Source organism: Rhinoderma darwinii, chromosome 6 (assembly GCF_050947455.1).
Source record: "Rhinoderma darwinii isolate aRhiDar2 chromosome 6, aRhiDar2.hap1, whole genome shotgun sequence".
Lineage (NCBI taxonomy): Eukaryota > Metazoa > Chordata > Amphibia > Anura > Rhinodermatidae > Rhinoderma > Rhinoderma darwinii.
The window spans coordinates 74,230,975-74,255,381 of NC_134692.1; the positions used below are offsets into that span (position 1 = coordinate 74,230,975).

At 41.4% G+C, this 24,407-nt stretch overlaps 1 protein-coding gene across 1 annotated transcript in view; it reads right to left on the reverse strand.

Annotated features, from left to right (window-relative positions):
- Window positions 1-1,481: 1,481 nt before the first annotated feature.
- DNAJB11 (DnaJ heat shock protein family (Hsp40) member B11) overlaps window positions 1,482-24,407 on the reverse strand; it is a 68,329-nt gene continuing 45,403 nt past the window's right edge. The window contains exons 7-10 of the mRNA XM_075829948.1: window positions 23,438-23,495; window positions 16,232-16,343; window positions 6,759-6,918; window positions 1,482-1,646 (exon numbers count right to left, since the gene is read on the reverse strand). Of these exons, the coding sequence (XP_075686063.1) occupies window positions 1,582-1,646; window positions 6,759-6,918; window positions 16,232-16,343; window positions 23,438-23,495 (395 nt within the window). The 3' untranslated portion in view covers window positions 1,482-1,581. The remainder of the gene's footprint in view (window positions 1,647-6,758; window positions 6,919-16,231; window positions 16,344-23,437; window positions 23,496-24,407) is intronic.

Genomic DNA, 24,407 nt, shown 5'->3' on the forward strand with positions numbered 1-24,407 from the left:
CAGCGTTCCAAACCTCCTGTGGCATTACCATCCGCACAAAGACTGTTCGCCGTGAGGTTTATGGCATGGATTTCCATAGCCGAGCAGCCCGACCTTACATCACCAAACACTATGCCAAGCCTTTGATATAGTGGTATCAAGCACCACCACTCGATGCTGCAGCAGTGAAAGTGTTCTGTGGAGGGACAAATCACACTTCTCTATCTGGCCGTGTGATGGATGAGACATGGTTTGGCAAATAACAGGAGAACGCTACCTGTCTGACTTTGTGTCAACCGTAAAGTTAGGTGGAGGTGGGATAATGCTATAAGGTTGTTATTTTCCAGGGGTTGGCCTAGGCCGCGTAGTTTGACTGAAGAGAAATCTTAATGCTTCAGCATACCAAAGACATTTTGGATAGTTGTATGCTTCCAACTTTGTTGGAACAGAAAAGGGCCTTTTCCAAATTGTTCCAACATGACTGCGCCCCAGTGTACAAAGCAAGGTCCATAAAAGGCATGGTTCGGCGAGTTTGGTGTGCAAGAACTTGACTGGCTGGCACAGAGCCCTGACCTCAACCCCATCGCACACCTTTGGGATGAACTAGAACAGAGATTACAAGCCAAGCCCTCTCATCCAACATCCGTATCTGAGCTCACAAATGCTCTTCTGGATGAATGGACTAAAACTACTACGGACATTCCATTGTTGTATAGAAAGCCTTCCCAGAAGAATGGAAGCGGTTTTAGCTGCAATGGGGGGGACAAATCCATATTAATGTCTATGGATTTAGAATGGGATGTCTTAAAAGCTCCTGTGCAGGTGTCCCAATACTTATGTTAATATAGCATATCTTAGAGAAAGCAGACTGTCCACACATAAGCCGCTTTTTCATCTCTCCCCCCCCCCCCCCCCACTTATTCATTCACCCTCAATTCACTGCTAAAATCCATCTTGAGACTAGACAGATTATCAGATCAAAGGGGAACATATAACTAGATCCCTCAGAGAGAGACGATACTGCAGCTTCTATTGAGTGTTCTCTCACCCTAATGCTGGATTCACAGGGTACACTGCCCAGTGCTGCTGTATAATGTTCTCCATGTTGTTGCTTCTGAGGGTGTGCTACAGAGAGATAAGAGAGCAGGATCTCCTCTTTTTCTCTGTGTGCAGTGTATGGAAGACATCATAGCAGATAGTCTCAGTTTTCCCTGAGCTCCGCTCCAGAGGAAGCGGACAATTAGAGAGAGCATATGAGGGTAAAACTGGTCTTATTCCTCGTAGACACACACAGGCTTATTTTGAAAAGTTTCAGGTAAGCTTTAAATGCAATTTAAGTAGAGTGTAAATATGCTATTTGTACCATATGAATTGATCAGAGGGTGCATATTCTTTGTAAGAAATACTTCAATGTTTCCAATGACTGAATATTACTTATAACATTTTTGTTCACTGTTGCAGTTATTTTTTGTATCATGTATAAAAACACTGCAAGCTATATATTAAGACCAATTCAAGGGAACATTTATTTATATTAAAAAAACACAAAGAAATCCAGAATAAATAGATCCAGTTACTCTTTTTCCTAAAGGTCATGTATTATTAATAGCCCTGAAGTCCATTATAAACTTTCTGCACTGATCCATGTTTCAAGAGCTGTTTCACACCTAAAACAGAATAAAAAAAAACACAAGAAACAAGGTTATTAAACTGGGGTCACAGTACTCAGGCTTCTTGAAAGTAAGAATGAAACAGAACTCAGAGCAATCTATTTTGGGTCAATTTCCCATTTGGAGTGATTCATCACACATTGATTCAAGTGGTTACAAAGCTATTGAAGAGGAAAAAAGTGAAATTGCTCAGATATGTTAGGATTTGCAAAACACATTACCCAGTAACTGGCCTGAGGAGGTCAACACAGAACCTCCAATGAGTCATCTACTAATACAGTTTCAAAGAATAAAAATATACTGATCTAGTATATATACACTGTATAGAGCAGTAAGCGTAACACCTGCATTAGTTCATTATTGAGTGGTTCAGTTTACTGGTTCTAACTAATGCAAAAAAAAACATCCATGTGATCTGGCCTGTACTTTATCCTCCTCAGCAAATGAAAACATGTATTCAATGGCATGGGGAGGATATTGAATGGAGTGGTGGCCACGCATGTGCACTGCCGCTCCATTCAGACAGACAGCAGAGTGTAGCGGTTTCCGTCAGCCCCTTAGACATTGAATGGACTGGCGGCGCACATGCACGGCCGCTACTCTATTCACAATCTTCCTCACTGAAGTGAGGAGGAACGGGGATCGGGTCCACCATTCTAGAGACCAGTAGTGAAGCCTCCAGCGAACATTTATTATCTATCCTGTGGATAGGTGATAAATGGTAATGGTTTGAAAACCCCTTTAAGATTAAGTTGACTTAGCAGACTTCGAAATTAAAAATGATTATTGAAGAAAAGAATTACAACATAAAGCTATCCCTAGTCAGGGGCACATTTCATTTTGGTTGGCCTTTACAGACAACTATCAGAGTTTTACAGCTGCTTTCCTTGATGGGATTCTCATTTATAGGAAGACGCTTTAATTCTACGCAAATGACATAACACCTTGGTGCATAAATCACGTATATGCACGGCATGGAAAGGCATCCATTCGCGCATTCCGCCTTGCATGTATGCCAAAGAAAGGCACCATTCCTGCCCTGGCTACGTGCATATTATATAACCACTGACTAGCAATAATGCTTTAGTATACCAAAGCAATATATCTGCAATCAGAAGATCGCAATGTTAAGTCTTCTAGTGGGAGAAAATAAAAATATAACAGTTACACAAGTATAAAAATATTACAGTAAAAACTAAGATAAAACCACTTTTTTCCCCATAAGTGATTTTACTAGAACTGTAAAAAGAAAAAAAAAATTTTTTTACACATCTGGTATCGCCACTATCATAACTATCCGAACAATAAAGTTAACACAATTAAACTTCTGGGTGAATGCTGTACAAAAAAATAAAAAACAGAAAAAAAAAAAAAAAACGGTGAAAATGCGCTTTTTTTGGTGCCATTCCCCCCCACCAAAAAAACCCCCAAAGAGATAATAAATCGCGTGTATCCCAAAATGGAACCAACGAAACATGCATATTGTCCTGCAAAAAACAAGCCTACATAGACGGAAAAAAATAAAATACAAATTTACCGCTTAGGCCAGGCAAAAACAAATAACTTTAAAAGTGTTTTAATCGTGAAAAAGTAATAAAATCTAAAAAAGAATAAAAGCAGATACCAAATACGTGTAGTTTTATGGGTCAGTGGGATTATGCCAACATGTTATTTACACCGCACAGTGAACGGCTTCAATTTGAAACGCGAAAAACAATGCTGGAATAGATGGGTTTATTTTTCAATTCCTTCCCGAATTTTTTTTTATATGTACACTACCATTCAAAAGTTTGGGGTCACCCAGACAATTTTCTGTTTTCCATGAAAACTCACACTTATATTTATCAAATGAGTTGCAAAATGACTAGAAAATAGTCAAGACATTGACAAGGTTAGAAATGATGATTTTTATTTGAAATAATAATTTTCTCCTTCAAACTTTGCTTTTGTCAAAGAATGCTCCATTTGCAGCAATTACAGCATTGCAGACCTTTGGCATTCTAGCTGTTAATTTGCTGAAGTAATCGGGAGAAATTTCACCCCATGCTTCCAGAAGCCCCTCCCACAAGTTGGATTGGCTTGATGGGCACTTCTTGCGTACCATACGGTCAAGCTGCTCCCACAACAGCTCTATGGGGTTGAGATCTGGTGACTGCGCTGGCCACTCCATTACATATAGAATACCAGCTGCCTGCTTCTTCCCTAAATAGTTCTTGCATAATTTGGAGGTGTGCTTTGGGTCATTGTCCTGTTGTAGGATGAAATTGGCTCCAATCAAGCGCTGTCCACAGGGTATGGCATGGCGTTGCAAAATGGAGTGATAGCCTTCCTTATTCAAAATCCCTTTTACCTTGTACAAATCTCCCACTTTACCAGCACCAAAGCAACCCCAGACCATCACATTACCTTCACCATGCTTGACAGATGGCGTCAGGCACTCTTCCAGCATCTTTTCAGTTGTTCTGCATCTCACAAATGTTCTTCTGTGTGATCCAAACACCTCAAACGTCGATTCGTCTCTCCATAACAATTTTTTCCAATCTTCCTCTGTCCAATGTCTGTGTGCTTTTGCCCATACTAATCTTTTCCTTTTATTAGCCAGTCTCAGATAAGGCTTTTTCTTTGCCACGTTGCCCAGAAGGCCAGCATCCCGGAGTCGCCTCTTTACTGTAGACGTTCACACTGGCGTTTTGCGGGTACTATTTAATGAAGCTGCCAGTTGAGGACCTGTGAGGCGTCTATTTCTCAAACTAGAGACTAATGTACTTGTCTTGTTGCTCAGTTGTGCAGCGGGGCCTCCCACTTCTCTTTCTACTCTGGTTAGAGCCGGTTTGTGCTGTCCTCTGAAGGGAGTAGTACACACCATTGTAGGAAATCTTCAGTTTCTTGGCAATTTCTCGCATGGAATAGCCTTCATTTCTAAGAACAAGAATGGACTGTCGAGTTTCACATGAAAGCGCTCTTTTTCTAGCCATTTTGAGAGTTTAATCGAACCCACAAATGTAATGCTCCAGATTCTCAACTAGCTCAAAGGAAGGTCAGTTTTATAGCTCCTCTAAACAGCAAAACTGTTTACAGCGGTGCTAACATAATTGCACAAGGGTTTTCAAGTGTTTTCTAATCATCCATTAGCCTTCTAACACAGTTAGCAAACACAATGTACCATTAGAACACTGGAGTGATGGTTGCTGGAAATGGGCCTCTATACACCTATGTAGCTATTGCATTAAAAACCAGACGTTTGCAGCTAGAATAGTCATTTAGCACATTAACAATGTATAGAGGGGTATTTCTGATTCATTTAATGTTATCTTCATTGAAAAAGACTGTGCTTTTCTTGCAAAAATAAAAGAAATTTCTAATTGACCCTAAACTTTTGAACGGTAGTGTATATATACAAAAATGCAATTGAAAAAAAACAAGCCCTCTTATGGCTATGTCGACATAAAAGGAAATAAAAGTTATGACTCTTGGAAAATGGGGAGGAAAAAAAACGAAAAAGCATGCTTTGTCATTAAGGCCAAACTAGGCAACCCTTCCCACTGCATGAATTCTTAATGACCAAGCAATTTATTTAGTGTTTCCATTGTCACATTCAAAGTGCTCTAACTTTTTTATTTTCCCGTCAACATTTTTTGATTAACTTTTATTAACTTTTTTTTGTTGGTGGGGGAAATAAAAAAAACAAAACAGCAATTTAGCCATTGTTCTATGCATTTTAAATTTACGCCGTTCACCATGCGGCGTAAATATCATGCTTCCTCTATTCTATGGATGGGTACAATTACGATGATACCAAACATGTATAGTTGTTATAGGTTTTACTACTTTTGCAGAATAAAAAAAACACTTGAACTAAAATAAATTTTATTTGCATCGCCGCTTTCCAAGAGCCGTGACTTTATTTTTCTGTCGGTCGCCATATGAGGGCTTGTTTTTTGTGGGACTTCATTGCTACCATTTTGGGGTACATGAGACTTTTTGATTAACCTGTACAATTATTATTTTTTGGGGGGGGGGGGGGGGGGATGGAAAAAGATAGCAATTTTGCTTTTGTTTTTTTGCGTTTCTTCTCTACGGAATTCACCTTGCGGTTTAAATATAATGCGAACTCTATTTTTTGGGTCATTCCGATTGCGGCGATACAATAGAGGTGTAGTTTTTATTTTATTTTTTACACTTTTACTAATTAAAACCACCTTTTATGAAAAAAAGTGAACTAGTCAGATGCAGCGGTTGCTAATGACCGCGGCATCTGAGGAGTTAAATGTTCACAATCGAAGGAAACGTCGATCGCTACCGTTGGAGCAGGAGCCCGACAGCAGAGCACCCCCTCCATCTTGCACGGGACACTCGTGCAGGACTCCGATTAGAGCACCATGAAAAGGCGGCGGCCTAGACTAAGGCCCCATAATGACCGCCGTGAAAAGTCGTATCAGCAGTCATTAAGGGATTAAACGGAGTCTGCCACCAGAAATTTGCCTATCAAACCAGCAACAGAGTAATACAGTGTAGCCTCACCTGTATCTAAATCTATTTTGATTTTCCAGCCGAGTGCCTCCTTTGCAGCGAATATCACCCTATTCAATGTACGCAAATTATCTTTTTGGCTTCTATACTCAGTCAGTCCCTCCCTTTGATTGACGGGGCCAGGCAGTGTAAAAGGTGGTTCAGGTCTGGCGGCTACTACCGCTTCTGCTCTGCAATGCCAAGGTACATCTCTTCCGGGTGCAGTGTGACATAAATCGGCGAATGTGCAGTACAGCCAATTAGACTGGTGAAACCTCAAGGACATACTGCGCATGCGCCGATTCGAAAGCAGAGGTGCGGGCGCGTTCAGAATACTGGGTTAGGTGTGAACATGGCTTTTGCACTGCCTGGCCACTGCCAAAGAAATAAGGGAGAGAGGGACGGACTGGGGCTACAAACCAGAGCGGTTTAGAGCAACAGTGATGCCCTCGTTGCTCCAAAAAGCCCATTTGCACATATTGAATAAAGTGATTTTGGCTGCAAAGGAGCCACTCCGCTAAAATAAAATGTGTTCGATTAAGGTGAGGCTATACTATATTACTCTGTTGCTGGTTTGACTCCCTTTAAATAGATGCATACCATTCTTCTGCTCCTCTGTTAGTTGTTCCTTTGGGAATTCTACATCAAAAGTAATAACTAGGGATCCTTTGATGTTATTATTGTCAAAATTTGGAAGGCCTTCTCCTTTTTTCCAAAGCTTTGCTCCTGGTTTTGTCATTTTATCACGCATTATATGGACCTATGAATAAATGAAGTCAAGAAAAAAAAGGATTAAATAAACAAAACTGTATGTTAAAGTGTTCTTGTAGTTACAATATAAAGCAGCACATATGTTATATCTGTGTCTAAATAGCTTAAAGGCTCTGTACACCTTTTGAAAACATTTTTTAATAAAAAAATGTCTGTGTTTGGTGTAACTTTCTAAATAAAATATTAAAAAAGGTTTACTTTTTGTGATACAGCTGCTTTGTATCCTGTATAGAGAGCAGCTGTATCTTGCGTGGAGACCTGAATCCGTCAGGTCAGCGGCAATGACTGGTTCAGTGACAGCAGGTCGGATCCACCTGTTCATAACTTAGATGTAATGGATAAGTGGATCCTGCGTGTCAGACATGGAGTACCCACGGTCACTGAACCGGTCAGTGCCGCTGATCTGACGGATTCTGGTCTCAGTGCAAGATACACCTGATCTGTATACAGGATACAAAGCAGCTGTATCTCAAAAAGTAATAATTTGTAATAAAAAAGAATTTAGAAAGTTGCACCAGAGGGACACCGATTTAAAAAACAAAAACAACAACTATCGCAAAAGGTGTACATAGACTGACAATTTACAAGCAATTTATTCTAATTCACTTACTAAATGTAAAAAATCACTCAAACGAAACTGTTGAACGGTTATTGATTAACCCCTTCAGGACTGAGCCTGTTTTGGCCTTCAGGACGAAGCAGATTTTTCAAATCTGACATGTGTCCCTTTATGTGGTAATCACTTCGGAATTCATTTACATATCAGTGATTCAGAGATTGTTTTCTCGTGACATATTGTACTTTGTTAGTGAAAAAATTTGGTCGATAAATTCAATATTTATTTGTAAAAAAACACCAAGATTTGGAGAAAATTTGCAAAAATGTGCATTTTTCAAAATTTAAATGTAAAACAGATAGTAATACCACACAAAATAGTTACTAGTTTACATTTCCCATAGGTCTACTATGTTTGCATCGTTTTTTGAACATTCTTTTATTTTTCTAGGATGTTACAAGGCTTAGAACTTCAGCAGCGATTTCTCATATTTTCAAGAAAATTTCAAAAGGCTATTTTTTGAGGGACCAGTTCAGTTGTGAAGTGGCTTTGAGGGCCTTATATATTAGAAAGTGCCATAAAAATCAGCCCATTTTGAAAACTGCACCCCTCAAAGTATTCAAAACAGCATTCAGAATGTGTTTTAACCATTTAGGCGTTTCACAGGAATTAAGCAAAGTAGAGGTCAAATTTACAAATGTCATTTTTTTTTGCCAAAATTCATTTGTAATAAAAAAAAAATCTGTACCACAGAAGGTTTTACCCGAGAAATGCAACTAAATATTTATTGCCCAGACTCTGCAGTTTGTAGAAATATCCCACGTGGCCCTAGTGTGCTAATAGACTGAAGCACAGGCCTCAGAAGCAAAAGGAGCACCTAGAGGATTTTGGGGCCTCTTTTTTAGAATATATTTTAGGCACCATGTCATGTTTGAAGAGGTCTTGTGGGGCCAAAACAGTAAAGATCCCCAAAAGTGACCCCATTTTGGAAACTACACTCCTCAAGGAATTTATCTAGTGGTATAGTTAGCATTTTGAACCCACAGGTTTTTTTTGCTAAATTTGAATTAGTATGTGAAGATAAAAATCTACTTTTTTTCTGAAAAAACTTAGAAATTTTGAATTTTTACAAGGAATAAAAGGAGAAAAAAAACAAAACACAACACCCCAACATATGTAAGGCAATTTATCCAGAATATAGCAATACCCCATATGTGGTCATAAACTGCTATTTGGACCCACAGCAGGGCTCAGAAGGGAAGGAGCACCATTTGGATTTCTGATTTTGCTGGAATAGTTTTCAGCGCCGTGTCGCGTTTGCAATGCACTGGAGGGACCAAAACAGTGGAAACCTCCCAAAAGTGACCCCATTTTGGAAATCACACCCCTCAAGGAATTTTTCTAGGGGTAAAGTTAGCTTTTTGACTAGGGATGTCACGATACCAGAATTTGGACTTCGATACCGATACTTCGTTTAGTATTGCGATTTCGATACAAAAACAATACAGACCGTAATAAAAAAAAGTTCATCCGTTTTCTGATGTGAGGCGCGTGGTGTGATGAATTTTGAATGTGCCTCACATTAATAGTAATTAACCACATCATGTTTCTCAGTCACAATTGGTTAATGTGTGAGGTACATTATTGGGTTAATTACTATTAATGTGAGGCACATGGAGGTTAAATTCATCACACCTCGTGCCCCACTATAAGGGGGGATTCACACGAGCGTGTATTCGGTCCGTGCGGGCCGCGTGGTTTTCACGCGGTACGCATGGACCAATACAAGTCTATGGGGCAGTACAGACAGTCCGTGCTTTTTGCGCAGCGTTTGTCTGCTGCGCAAAAAGCGCGACAGGTTCAATAACTCTGCGTATTTCGCGCATCACGCACCCATTGAAGTCAATGGGTGCGTGAAAACCACGCAGGTTGCACGGAAGCACTTCCGTGCGAACTGCGTGTTTGCGCAACAGCTGTCAAAAGGATGAATGTAAACAGAAAAGCACCACGTGCTTTTCTGTTTCCCAACATCCAAACGGAGTGTCTTTGCGATTAGCGAAGCTGGACAAGCGAACCGAACTTCACCGGGTTCGGCCGAACTCGGCAAAAAAATTATCGGTACGCGACGTCAGGAGATAGTCACTGTCCATGGTGCTGAAAGAGTTAAACTGTTTCAGGACCATGGACAGTGACTTCCGATCCCAATAAACATGAACCTGTAAAAAAAACAAAAACGAAGTTCTGACTTACCGATAACTCCCGGCGTCTTCCTCCAGTCTGACCTCCCGGGATGACAATTCAGGCCAAGTGTCAGCTCCAGCCAATCACAGGCCAAGCACAGGCTGCAGCGGTCACATGGACTGGCAAGTCATCCAGGGAGGTGGGGCCCGATGTCGAGAGGCGCGTCACCAAGGACGAGTCACCAAGGCAACGGCCGGGAAGCTCTCGGTAAGTACGAAATTTCTTTTTTTCAACAGGTTTTTCGATATTGTGTTCGGCATTCACTGTCGAGGGTGCTGAAAGAGTTAGCTCTTTCAGCACCTTGGACAGTGACGGGCGTCGACTAGCCTCATCTCTATGATGGCGGCTGCGCGAAAATCACGCAGCCGCGCATCAGACACGGATGACACACGCAGCTGTCAAATGGTTTTTCGCGCGCAAAAACGCAACGTTCGTCTGAATCTGCCCTAAGTGAAAAGAAAGCAGTTTTTATTTTTTACAGCGTACACATCATAAATGATACAAAAAAAATTGTTGTGAAGGTTATTACGGCAGCACCAATACCGAATATGTGTATTTTATGTATTGAGACTTATTTTAATGTTTATTGTAAAAAAGGTGTATGTGTATTTTTTTATTTTAACATTACTTTATTTTTAAACTTTAGTGTACTGGCATATATCTATATTACAGTACATTAGCCTGTGTACGGATAGTACACAGGCAGTTGTTAGGACATACCTTAGTATGCCCTAACAGGAAATTTGGTAGGACAGCCCTGGGGTCCTTCAACGGACGCTGGGCGGTCTGCCCATATATGGTATGTCCCTCAATCGTGTCACAGGGATTCCTGTGATGCGATCCAAGGGGCACCCCCATTCTCACTTCCTCTTGAATGCTGCATTCAGCTTTGATCGCAGCATTCAGGAGAATAGCGGCGGAGATCAGAGGCTTCTCTGATCTCCGCAGTTTTAGAGCGGGGTTGTGGCTGTGTAATACAGCCATTGCCCCGCTCCTGACAGTAAGTGCGCGCGCGGTCAGCATGATGTGATGCGGTCAGCTAAGGAGCGGCGGCGCAGGCACGGAGGACAGAACACAGAAGTGTTTTGCAGTGCGCCCGCCATGTTCTGTCTTCAGTGCCACCGCTCATTAGTGCACTTGTCAGGACTCAGGAGCGGGGCAATGGCTGTATTACACACCTGCAGCCCCGCTCCCATACATTCATGTGTTACTATACTGAGCTGTACGGCCGCACAGCTAAGTATCGAAATAAATGAAACTGTATCGAACCGTTTGGGGATGCACAGTATCGAAACAGTATCAAAGTTTCGATGCATCGTGCATCCCTAGTTTTGACCCCACATTAGTTTGCTGAATTCATTGGAATTAAGTCTATAAAAGGTTTCTAAAAAAACGTAGCCATTTTTACAAAGAATAAAGGAGAAAAAGCACCCCAACATTTGTAAAACAATATTCTCACGATTACGGAAATACGCCATATGTAGTAATAAACTGCTGTTTGGACCCACAGCGGGGCTTAGAAGGGAAGGAGCGCTATTTGGCTTCTGGTGCTCTAGTTTAGCTGGTTTGGGTGCCATGTCGCATTTGCAAAGCCTGTGAGGCCAAAACAGTGGTAATCCCCAAAAGTGACCCCATTTAGGAAACTACACCACTTAAGGAAGCTATCTAGTGGTATAGTAAGCATTTAGACCCCACAGGTCTTTTGCAGAATTTATTAGAATTAGGCGGTGAAAAGGAGTATCAACATTTCCACTAAAATGTTGAATTTTTTCAATTTCAAAGAATAAAAGGAGAAAAAAGCACCCCGACATTTGTGAAGCAATTTCTCCCGAGTACGGCAATACCCCATATGTGGTCATAAAAGTTTTCATTAGAAAGTAATTAACCCTTTCCGGACTGAACCATTTTTTGCGTTTTCTTTTTCATTTTTCCCTCCCCACTTTCCAAGAGCCATAACTTTTTTGATTTTTCCATCAATAGAGTGGTGTTAGGGCTTATTTTATGCGGGACGAGCTGTAATTTTTAATGGTACCATTTTTTTGGTACATACAACTTTTTGAGCACTTATTAAATTTTTTGGTAGAGCCAAGGGGACCAAAAAAATAGCGATTTTGTCGTTTTACATTCTTTATTTTTCACGGTGTTCATCGTGCGCGTTAAATAATGGTATGTTGTAATAGTACTGACTTTTACATAAACGTATAGAAAATACCGAGGCACTCATCGGACTTGCAACACAGTTCCTTTATTCAAAGATCTCGGTCAGGATGTGGAATTAGCCTACGGCAGTTTCACGTGCGTACACGCTTTCTCAAGGCCCTCTTGAGTACTGACTTTTACGGACGCAGCGATACCAATTGTGTATTTACATTTTTTGACATTACTTTAGAGAAAAAAAAAATGTGAAGAGCTTTTTTTTGGGACTTTTATTATTAGTCAAAAAAAAATAATATTTAAACAATTAACTTTTGTTTTTACACATTTTATTAGTCCCCCTAGGGGACTTGAACCAGCAATCAGTAGATCGCTGGTACTATACACTGCAATACTAATGTATTGCAGTATGTTGTCATTTTTATAGGCTCCTGTAAAAAGCGCAACCGCTGTTCCTGTCAGTTAGTCCTGGGTGTCAGCGCTAATACACAGCTGACACCTGCAGCGTATGGCGCGGGCTCAGGGCGTGAGCCGCTTCATACATCACCCCCGCACCACGACATGCTATGTCATGGTGCGCGAAGGGGTTAATGCGCCACGGATGGTGCAGAGTGAAAATTTTCCATTGATATGCAATTTTAGAGCACAAAATGTTGTGCCCAGTTTGTGCCACTGAAGAAAAATACCTCATAAAATATTAACCGGGTTCTCCCGGGTATGTCGATGCCAGATCTGTGGATGTTAACTGCTGTTTGGGCACGCTGTAGGGCTCAGAAGGGAGGGAGTGGCTTTTGGAGCGCAGATTTAGCTTGGTAGTAGTTCTGTTTGGCGTTTTGCTGGTATTTCAGTTTATAATGTGGGGGCATATGTAAGCTGTGCCGAGAACATCAGGGCATAATAAGAGGGTATAATAATGTGGTAAATAAATAATAATCCGCAGATATGTGCCAAGTGTCGCACTGATAAATGGTGCCCAATCTTATCCGCTTTTGGAACACTGCACATTTTGCATCGCCATATTCTGAGAGCCAGAACTTCTTTATTTTTTCTTCACCGGAGCTGTGTGACGGCTTATTTGTTGCGAGACAAGCTGTACTTTTCATTGGTACCATTTTGGGGTACGTGCGATTTTTTTTTTTTATCACTTTTATTCCATTTTGTGGCAAGCAAGGTAACCAAGAACCATCAATTCTGACCATGTTTTTTTTTATGCCGTTCACCCTGGGCAATAAATGTAAATTTTACTTTATTCTGCGGGTCGGTACGATTACGGCGATACAATATGTATATAGTTTTTTTTTATGTTTTGCAGCGTTTGCGCAAAAAAAAAACCACTTATTTATAAAACAATTTAATTTTTTGTGTCACCATATTCTGAGAGCGATCACTTTTTTATTTTGCAGTCAAAAAAGTTGTGTTAGGGCTTGTTTTTTGCGGGACGGGGTGTAGTTTTTATTGGTACCATTTTGGGGTAAATGCGACTTTCTGATCACTTTTTATTGTATATTTTGGGAGGAGTGGTGACCAAAAAAATAGTGATTCTAGCGTTTGTTTTACTTTTTTGGCGGCGTTCACCGTGCAGGAAAAACAACTTTATAGTTGGGGTCGTTACGAACGCGGTTATACGAAATATGTGTACTTTTTTTTTTTTTTAACGTGTTCATTTTTTTCCTATAATAAAAGTCTTATTACAGGAAAAAAAAAAAAAAAAAAAAAAAAAAAAAAGCAGTGATTGTTTACGTAACTTCTAACTTTTTTTTAAAAAACATTTTCATTATATTTTTTGGACTTTTTTTTACTTGTCCCACTAGGGGACATTTGGACTTACCTATGTAGTGTAATGTGTTCTGTCATTGTGACGCGATTGTCACTCTGACAGGAATCCTATGCCAACCTGCCTCTGGCTGGTCCTCATAGGCTTCCGTACATGGCAGTCTGGAGGCCATTGTCTGGCCTCCGGTTTCTGTGACAAGGGTCGCCAGCCCCCGCAAATGCATGTGGGGGGCTGCCGATCTGCTCTAAACCGCTCCAATGAGACGATCGCAATCGAACGCCGCATCAAAGGGGTTAATTGGCGATTTCAGCGGCGACGGGCCGCTGATTGGCCACGGGAAGGGCAGGGCAGACACCCTGCACAGTTAAGTATCGCGCGGCGGTTAACTGTTAAAGTGCGGACGTAACTGCACGCCCAGGTGCGCAAAGTTACTGCTCACCTGGACTTGCATGTACGCCAAGTTGATGGAAGGGGTTAAACAACCTGACAAAGAATGTTAAACAGTTACAAAGTTCGTACGGTTGAAAAAAAGACATCAAGTCCAACCAAGGGTTGGGAGAAAGGGAAGGGAAAAAACAAAAAAAACTATAGAACTTTGTTTTACCCATATTAAACCAGAGGAAGGTATAAAAATAATAATGATAATAATAATAATTCTAAATGTTAACCATAGGGAATTACCCACTTTTCCCTAAAAAAAGGAAGAATTCCCTACTGAACCTAAGTGGCAATCCGACTGGATCAACATTCAAACAAGAATTCTATACATTGACATAGGCGGCGATATTGTTTTGTTCTAAGAAACTATAAAAAAATTTTTTTAACCCATTAGTGACCGCCCCATAGTGTTTTTACGGCAGCCACTAATGGGCTTTATTCATATGCAATAACCGTTTTACGGCGCTGCATCGGAATAAACAGAGCAGGGAGCAGTTAAATCTCCCTGCTCTCAGCTACCAGAGGTAGCGGAGGGCTGGGGGCATCCCTGCTCGACGGGTGAGATCGATATCAGTATCAATCTCACCCATTTTAACCCCACAGATGCAGCGCTCAATAGCGAGCGCCACATCGGAGTGGTTTTGGAGAGAGGGAGAGAGCTCCCTCTCATCTCACCGACACCCGGCGATAAGATCGCCGAGTGTCTGTGTGTCCGATGGCAGCCGGGGGCCTAATAAAGGCCCCCAGGTCTGCCTGTAATAAATGCCTGCTAGGTCATGGCCTCTGGCATGACCTAGCAGATGCCTGTCCATTTTACACGGACAGGCATAATACACTGCAATACAGAAGTATTGCAGTGTATTATAAATGCGATCGGAGGATCGCACAGTGAAGTCCCCTAGTGGACTAATAAAAACTAAAAATAAAAAGTTTAATAAAAAGTGAGACAAAAAAAAATAATTTCCCCTTACAAACTGCTTTATTATTAAAAAACAAAAAGTTAAAAAAAGTTACACGTTGGTATCGCCGCATCCGTAACGACCCCAACTATAAAGTTATTACATCATTTAACACGCACGAAAATATACAAAACCAAGCAAAAATTGCTGTTTATTTTTTTATCCAGCCTTAAAAAAAAAAAAAAAAAAAAAAAATGGGATTAAAAAGTGATCAAAAAGTCGCATCTACTCCAAAATAGTACCGAAAAAAAAACTACAAGTCATCCCTCATACAACTGCATCTGCGTGGCACAGGCAGTATTCCAGAGAATACAATATTGGAGGTCCTTCCCTTTAGCTTGTAGCCTAGTCCTTTAACATTTTTCTTAAGGCTCCTCCACCTACCATGTATTCGGTCATTGGTTCCCACATGGACCATGACAGCTGGATCACCAGCAGCCCCTCCCAATCATTTATCCACCCGTTCCACCATACTGTTTTCCATTCGTTTCTGAGAAGCGAATACAAATTTATGATTTGTATTTGCCCAATTTAACATTTTGGATAGATATTATCTTTAGATATGAGAATTGAAAGGCAAGGATTCAGAGAACTACTGTTGCCTTGGGTAACCACATCTACGAATACAGTATGAAGACAATACATGGAAAATAAAGCTCTTCAGATTTATTTATACCACCACAGTGATTTTCGGGACATTGAGAAACCCTGGAGTGCAGAAGCTCCAGATGTGTTTTTAGGAATCTGTCCTAAGAGTTCTGCACATTAAAACAATCTTAAAAGGTGAACACATTTCAGGCCATTTTTTCATTGGATTGTGTTCACAGAAAATATATTCGTAATAAAATATATAAATGCATGAGAACCATCTGGTCACAGAGCCTTGTTCACATCTATTTTATGTAACTTCACTTAAGAACCTTAAGGAACGGAGACAAACGGAAGCCATTAGCAACGGCAGAATTATCATTGCAACTCAATGGTAATGCAAACGGAAGCTATGATTTCCATTAGCCTTTCTGTTGATAAGTTCCTCTGACAGAAAGGTCTGACAGAACCCATCAAGACAAATCGAACGCTGATGTGAACACACCCTAAGGTAATTTTAGTGTTCGGGAGACATTAACCGCATAAAAAGCACATTTTACATTGGCAAGTAATTTTATTCTTTTTTACTTACTTTGTGGCCATCTAAATGTGTAATATAAATTTCAAAACCAATAAGTGCTTCAACTAAAGAAATTGTTACATTTGTGTAAAGGTCATCTCCTCTTCGTTCAAACGTAGAATGCCTATTATAATACAAACAAAATTATTATAACAAAGCAATTCTATCCTGAAGCAGGAAAATGCAATTATGTTTGTGATCGTTAATAAATGCCTGAAATCTGGAAAAGTGCTAATACCATGTAAACCGTTCATCAGATCATACAAACCGAAACTACTCCCCTATGAAGTAGCAGCATTGGTTACCGATTTGCTCAAAAACTTAGTGTTAGTGTCAAAAACTGAGGGAGAATTCATTAAAAAAGGTTTACAAAACATCTAAAAAGTGACATTATGGCTTAATAATTTGCAACATTTTACCGTTTCCGCTGCTCTTGACATTTTTTAAATATGCGGGGCTTAGCAGAAGGCATGCGCCTCTTAATAATTTAGAGGTATCGGACTCCTACTTATTTCCCTTTTAGACTGGCGTATGAAATACCAGTCTAAGTAATACTCCTTGTGTTAAAGATGCATGTGAGATAAAATAACGTGTGTCTCCTCTCACACACTATCCTATAAGCCAGGAGCCACTACTGGTCAGGTACCAAGCATAAGAGAGAACTTAGTCTTTAAGTGACAGGACTGTTTGTTGCTGGTAGTTAAAGAAGCACTCCAGCAATTAAAAGTATATGCCTATACAGAGCAGCATAGGCTATTATCAAATAATTATGTATAGTCCATTGCGTATACAAATAGTTTTAATTGATCAGCCATTTATGTGTTGTCTGCCATCTTGGTTCCATCTTCCCCCTATGATAGGGTTCCCCTAACACAGTCTTCATTTCCCAACATGCCTCTGGCTTTGGAGAGGGGGCAGAGTCTCATCACACTGCACTTGCTCTGCACGGAGTCCTATCCAAGTGGAGCAAGTGATAGATCGGCGACATAGAACTTCTGGCCCTTAACTTCAGAGTCTCCGTGTAATACTAGGTGATGCAGCTTCAGACTGCTCTCTTATCTCTCCTGCTTGTGATAGAAGACAGGGAGGAGCAGCATCTCCTAGAAATACACTGAACTCTCTGCACACAGTTAGTGAGAGTGAGGGGAGTTTTATAACTCTTTAGCTAATCATTGTATGGACTATTATATTACTGCACTCCTGATCCATTAAAGGGGCTTTCTATCTTGGACATTTATGGCATATCCACAGGAACTACGCCGTTTCTGTGAGTCTCATTCACTTCTATGGGTGTTACGAAAACAACGTAGCTCAGCGGATTGGCTGTTTCCATAACTCCCGACCACCTAATCACGAAGTGGCCAAGCGGCAGCTGAGCAAGGTAGAACGGGGTTTAGGGGGCCTCGTTCTAGAGATAGGTGCAGTTCACAGAGAGGACCCGCATCTATCGGACATTTATGGCATATCCTGTGGATATACCATAAATGTCCAAGAATGCGAAAACCCCTTTAAGGCCCTATTAGACAGAGTGATTGCTGTACCAATTTTTCTAAGGCTTCCAAAAGTAAGAGATAAAATCGCCATGTGTAATAGTGTGCAACGATCGAACAATAAATTGGAGTGGAAGATTATCTTCCGTCGCCGCCACTTCCCCTCGTCTAATCAGACATTTTTCAATCGTTAGCAGATTAGTCCTTTGCAGGCCACCTACAAGCTCCGTATTCTGTATGTAATTGCTGTATGTGCAAACGAGCAACGATCGCAGTAACAACTGAACAGCAAAAATCTTAGACCATCTTTCAAAGCAAACAAACTACTAAATCATTGCTCGCCGCTCGTTCATTAAAATAATATCTGCCCATCTAATAGGACCATTACATAGGGCAGAAATAATCTCTTCAGCAGCACTATATGCATTGGGGAACATAGAGAAACAAGGAGGGATTGCCATGAGGGATTTGATAGGTGATGATGCAATCCTGTAACTTACAGGAAATCAGCCACACAGGAGAAACGGTCCTTCTGTCTTCATAATAGCATGGTCTAGCTGCCCATAATAAAAGGTTTCAAAATGTGTACATGCAACTGATCTTGGAAACAAAATGGCACTGCTATAATATAGCTGGTAAAAAAAAAAAATAAAATTGCTTATTTAACTAACATTCTAAAGGTGGCGCTCTGGAACCCTAATAAGAGGAGAGCGGTAAAGAGACTTTATTAAGCCTCACCAGCCTTTGATCCTGTGCCTAAAGGAGACGCTTATGGGCCCAGGTAGGACACACCTTTTGTATGGGCCATGGGTGGGTCAGAAATGTATTGCTGTACACACTGCTTACTCTAGAGGAGTTTGTATTCTCACGCACAGATCTTTTCCTTTTGATTGTATTTCTTCTGACATTGATGGTCGATATAAATATCTTTGTGGCAGGATGCAACATTCTTTATGTATACTGATTGCAGTGCAAGTTCTTCTGCCTTATTCGGGAAAGATTCTACAAAAAGTGCTTCAATTTATTGCCTGTGCTCCTCATGTTCCGTGTTTTTTTTCTTGGGGATTTTTTTTTTTCTTTTGAATGCTTCTCTTGACAGGCTGCTGTGGGGCGAGTGTCCTGTTAGTTCTAGGATTACTCCCATTGGGGAGGCGATGAGAGGTCTTGTTACTGGATCTGTGGCGGGTCAAGCATTCAGGAGTTAGGCAATATTCTTGCCATTCGGTTTCCCACCGGACGCTATCCCGACTGATTTGGTGCTAGGTAAGCATAGAGCTTTACAAGTGGTTAATAAAATTCAGTATTTGGTGAGGAGTCTGTCTGAAAGCTCCCCATTTTAGTGAACATACTCCTTTCTCCACCCCTGCCCGGGACACCTTTTTTATGCAGTTTAATGCAGACTGGTTAAGACTTCCCTCCCGACAAACACCTATACCAATCCGGTTAGCGGAATTCTTTCTACTTAACATGGGTTCTGCTATGCCAACGATGGTGCGGGGTGCCATTAAGGTGTTTGAGGGGAGCTCTTATTAAAGAGGTTAGTATGATCAAGAGGAAATCTAGGGAAGTGGAGGGGTTCCCACAAGGTGTGCGAGAGGCTGAACAGGGATTTGTGTTAGACCCTGGGGATAGCCAGCATTTTAGCTTACGGGTTGCCCAAGATCAGCTGGCTCAACATCTTCTGACTAAGGCAGGACATAGACGTTTATTTCAGAAACCGAGATACTTTGAGTAGAAAGAGTGCAGAACCTATGTTGGCGGTGGTTTCTAAGGCCCAACCAAGAACCCTCATATATTAGGGCGTTATGTGGAGATAATGGGGAAACTGTTCAAACATCTCCTTAAATATTAGATGATTTGAAATCCTTTTATGCTAATCTCTATGAGTCAAAGACCCAGCCATCTGAGAAGAGCCCATCTGATTTCCTGCGAGGCTGAACCTCCCCCATCTCTCTCCGGAAGATGCTAGTCTTCTAGATTCCCCACTCACACTAGAGGAGCTAGAGGTGGCTTTAAAGAGGCTCTGTCACCAGATTATAAGTGCCCTTCTCCTACATAATCTGATTGGCGCTGTAATGTAGATGACAGCAGTGGTTTTTATTTTGAAAAGCAATCATTTGAGCAAGTTATGAGCTAGTTTAGATTTATGCTAATGAGTTTCTCAATGGACAACTGGGTGTGTTTTTACTTTTTACCAACTGGGTGTTGTACAGAGGAGTGTAATGACCGGGGGGTAGGGAAACGGACAAGTGAGCCCTAATCTACCCGCCACTCTGTCCCTGCCTACTTGCAACGACCCGCCTTAGGCGACGGGGTACAACTGGGCGGCGGTCCCTGCACTCAGTAAGTGCACGACAAACATACAAGGGAATACAAGCAAGGGAAAGGGGCAGTTGCCCACGGCAACACCGTGAGCAACCAGAGTGGTGAACGAGCCGAGTCAAGCCAGGAGTGTGCGAGGTACCAAACGAAGAGCAGAAGAGTAGTCAGTAAGCCAGGGTCTGTATGGAGCAGGAACAAAATAGGAGCTGTAGCTGGGCCAGGAAACCACACGAAAAAGAATCACAAGCACTGGAGGAACAGGAAAGGCAGGCTTAAATAGACCGAGGGTGGGAGCTAGCTGAGTCTGGCCAGGTTGCGATAGGCTCTCCCACTCCTAAGCCTGCCAGCCTGAGTGGTGGAAGCTGGAGTCAGTCTCAGGGATGTAGATTCAGGTGCAGACTGATTAATTAAGGGAGTTAACCCCGAAGCTGTGCCTGGCAGATCCTTTACAGGAGTGTATGAGGCCGACCAATCAGTGACTAAATCAGTGTCCTACACTTCTCATTGTTCCAGCCCAGCATGATCGACAGCACAGTGTGATTGTGCAGTGAAAGTAGTAAACACGCCGAGTTGCTAAAAACACAATACACGCCCAGTTGGAAAGAGAAAACATGCCCAGTTGTCCATTAGAAAGGCTCATTTGCATAAATATAAAATTGCTCATAACTTAGCCAAAAATGATTGTTTTAAAAAAAAAAAAAAAACACGTTACGGTTATCTACATTGCAGCGCCGATCACATGCAATAGGAGATAGGGATTTGATAATCTGGTGACAGAGCCTCTTTAAAGAGATATGGTCAATGATATAGCGCTTGGGTTGGATGTCCTTCCTGCAGAGGTCTAAGCCGTATGCCAATATAGTTCTTCCAAAATTACTTTTTGGGTTATCAGGAGGCGTTTCGAACAGGGTGCCTGCCGGATTCCATGAATGATGCGGTTATTGTCGTGATGCCCAAGCCGGATAAGGACCTTAGGAGGTGTAAATCCGATCACCCAATATCTTTACTGACAGATAAGCTTTTGACTAAACTTTTGGCCAACTGGCTGTCTTGGCTGATCACGACTGATCAAGATGGGCTCATCCCCAATATGTCCACGGCGGTTCATTTCTGAAGATTGTTCCTTAAACTGCAAGTCTCCCCTGATCCCTGTACGGTGACATCTCTTGACGCGGCAAAAGGCTTTGACAGTGTGAAGTGGTCATATCTCTGGGCCACTCAGATGTATGGGCTTTAGGGACACTTATTAAATGGGTATCCTTGCTATAGGCTTTACTTTGAGACAGGATTCGGGCGAATGGGCTACGTTCAGAAGTCTTTCCCTTATTCGGCGGTACGAGACAGGGGTGCCCACTGTTGCCACTCTTATTTTCAGTTGCTAGAAAACCCTTGGCGGCAGCAGCTTTTAGAAGGTCTAAGGAGGTGACAGGGTTTGTATATGGTGACCGGCATGAGAAATTAACACTTTAGGCTGAAGACTGTTTTTGGGGGTCTGGCCTGTGTCGCTACATAGCGCTATGGACAGATACGTTTGAGAGTTTATCAGGGTTCGTGATAATTGGACAAAAATCAGCTCTGTTTTTGGTAGGTTCTCTTTATGTCAGATACTGTATGTTCTACACAACTCCCCAATGCGGCTGCCCTTAACCCCTTCCCAACACATACATAGAGAGAGGTCAGGTTGGGGGGGGGGGTAACGGCCTGGGCTCAAAGGCGGAGCACGCACCATAGAATGAGTCAGCTGTGTGTAACATCAAACAATTCAGTGTAACGAGTGGGATTCCTCTAGTTTAAAGAGGCTCTGTCACCAGATTATAAGTGCCCTATCTTCTACATAGTCTGATCGGTGCTGTAATGTACATAACAGCAGTGGTTTTTATTTTGAAAAACAATCATTTTTGAGCAAGTTATGAGCAATTTGATTTATGCTAATTAGTTTCTTAAAGACCAACTGGGCGTGTTTTTACTTTTGACCAAGTGGGTGTTGTAAAGAAGTGTATGAGGCTGACCAATCAGCCTCATACACTTCTGATTGTTCCAGCCCAGCATGATCCACAGCACAGTGTGATTGTGCAGTGAAAGAGGATGGGCTGGAACAATGAGAAGTGTATGAAGCGGATTGGTCACTGATTGGTCAGCCTCATACACTTCTTTACAACACCCACTTGGTCAAAAGTAAAAACACGCCCAGTTGGTCTTTAAGAAACTAATTAGCAGAAATCTAAAATTGCTCATTACTTACTCAAAAAATGATCGTTTTTCAAAATAAAAACCACTGCTGTTAGCTACATTACAGCGCCGATCAGATAATCTGGTGATAGAGCCTCTTTAACCCCCTAGATGCCGCGGTCAATAGAGACTGCAGAATCTAAGCAGTTAGAAACAGGAGGGTGGGGGGTGCTGATGGTTGGCATAGCAGCCTGGTGGTGTAATGAAGGCCCTTGCACTCCTATGAAGCTCTGCCTCTGGACAGTGGACGGTCAGTATATCATGCAAGCTATCAAACGATTGACGGTTCAAGTCCCCTAGGGGGACTAGTAAAAAAAACAAGGAAAATACAGTGAAGTTTTTATATAGATATAACACTTTCCCATATTCTGCCAACCGCAAAAAAATTATTATAAGTCTGTAAAAGTCTCTATTACAATATAACATTTAGCCCGCATGGTGAATGGTGTAAAAATAAATAAAAAATAAATAAATAATGTCAAAGAAGCCAGAAATCAGTTGGTTTTTTTTTGTCACTTCATCGCCCACAAAAAAAGGAATACAAAATAAAAAAAGTGATGTAAAGTCTCATATACTCCAAAAATGGTAGCTATAGAAAACTACAGCTCGCCCCACAAAAAAAAATAAGCCCTCAAACTGCTCAAATCGACAGAAGAAAAAGAAGAAAGAAGTGTTTTGTCGCCATATTCTGAGCCAAGAGACCAATCCAAAAGGTACGTCGACACAGCTTATTTTCAGGTGTATTTTGGAGAGTAAAACTTAAGATGCCTGAAAACAGCTTCCCATTGATTTCAATGTCAAAATACGCTGTCTAGTTCATATAATAAAGGCATCATTTTATGCTGATGAATATAAAAAAAAAAAAAGGCAAAATTCAGCCCCATAAAAAAGCAGCGGCATGTTACGTAAAGCATTTTACAAACAGATTTTTCCCATTGACACTTAAGAACGCCAAAAAGAATTTGAATAGCTCCAAAAACTCCTGGATTCAAAGGTTGTTTCCTCTTGAAATGAGTCTCGCATTTTTCAGCCCGAATATATACAGTGTAAACAAGCCCAAAGCAGAAATCCCTTTTAATGTTGGACAGTCATTTGCGCAGAAGGAACGATCAGAGAAATTAACTCAGAAAACCTACAGAGAAGTTTGTTTATTCAACTAAATATGAATCTAACTCACTTGAGAACTTTAATTCGAAAGCGCAAGTCACCTGGTTCTCCATCAATATGTGGTTCACCTAGAAAAGCAAAGAATGGTTTGTAATAGTGGGGAAAAATAAGAATTTATTGAACAAGAAAAAAAAAGTTACAAAAACATATAGTTACATAGTTGATAAAGTTAAAAAAACAAAAGAAAAAAACAGAAAGGTCCATCAAGTCCAAACTATAATCCTACTGTGGTCCAGAGGACGGCAAAAACCCCAATGAGACGGATGTCAATTGCCTCATTATGGGAAAAAGTCCTCCCGGATTCCAAATATGTCAATCAAAATAAATCCCTGGACCAACTTCCAAGAATCTAGCACTCAAGATTTCTGTACGGTCCCTTCATATTTTTACATTGTAATTAGTTCACCAAAAAGCAGTTTGTTTTTTCTAAATTGAATAACCCTAAATTTGATAATCTCTTGTTACTGCAATCCACCCATTTCCTTAAAATAGTACAGGGCCGGACTGGCCGTCTGTCAGTTCTGGCAAATGCCAGACGGGCCGCTGAGCAGTGCGCCGCCTGCTGGCCGTCCAAACCATCAGTTTCGGCTCAGGCGGCAGGGTACATCATTTGTAAGGGGGCGGCCAGCATAGCAGCTAAGACCTGCCGTCCAACTATAATAGCAGCCGTGGCCTGTGATGCTAAATCTCCCTGTGTAAAATCTCCCCTTCCCTGCTCTTCACACAACCTCTCCTCCTCCTGCCAGCGTTACCAGTGGGGACGTGAGGGAGGGGAGGAGAGACTGTCGGCGGGCACTGTGTTGGGCTGTGAGCTGTAGTGCTGGAGTGAAGAATCCCTTCCATCAACTGCTGAACTGTGTGTGCAGAGCACTATAGCTGTATTGATTTCACTCGTAGTTTAAATACTGTAGATTTTACTAATGGATTTAGTTGTGGTAAGGGCTCGTCCACACGCTCCTGAATTCAGGCCGGAAAAACCG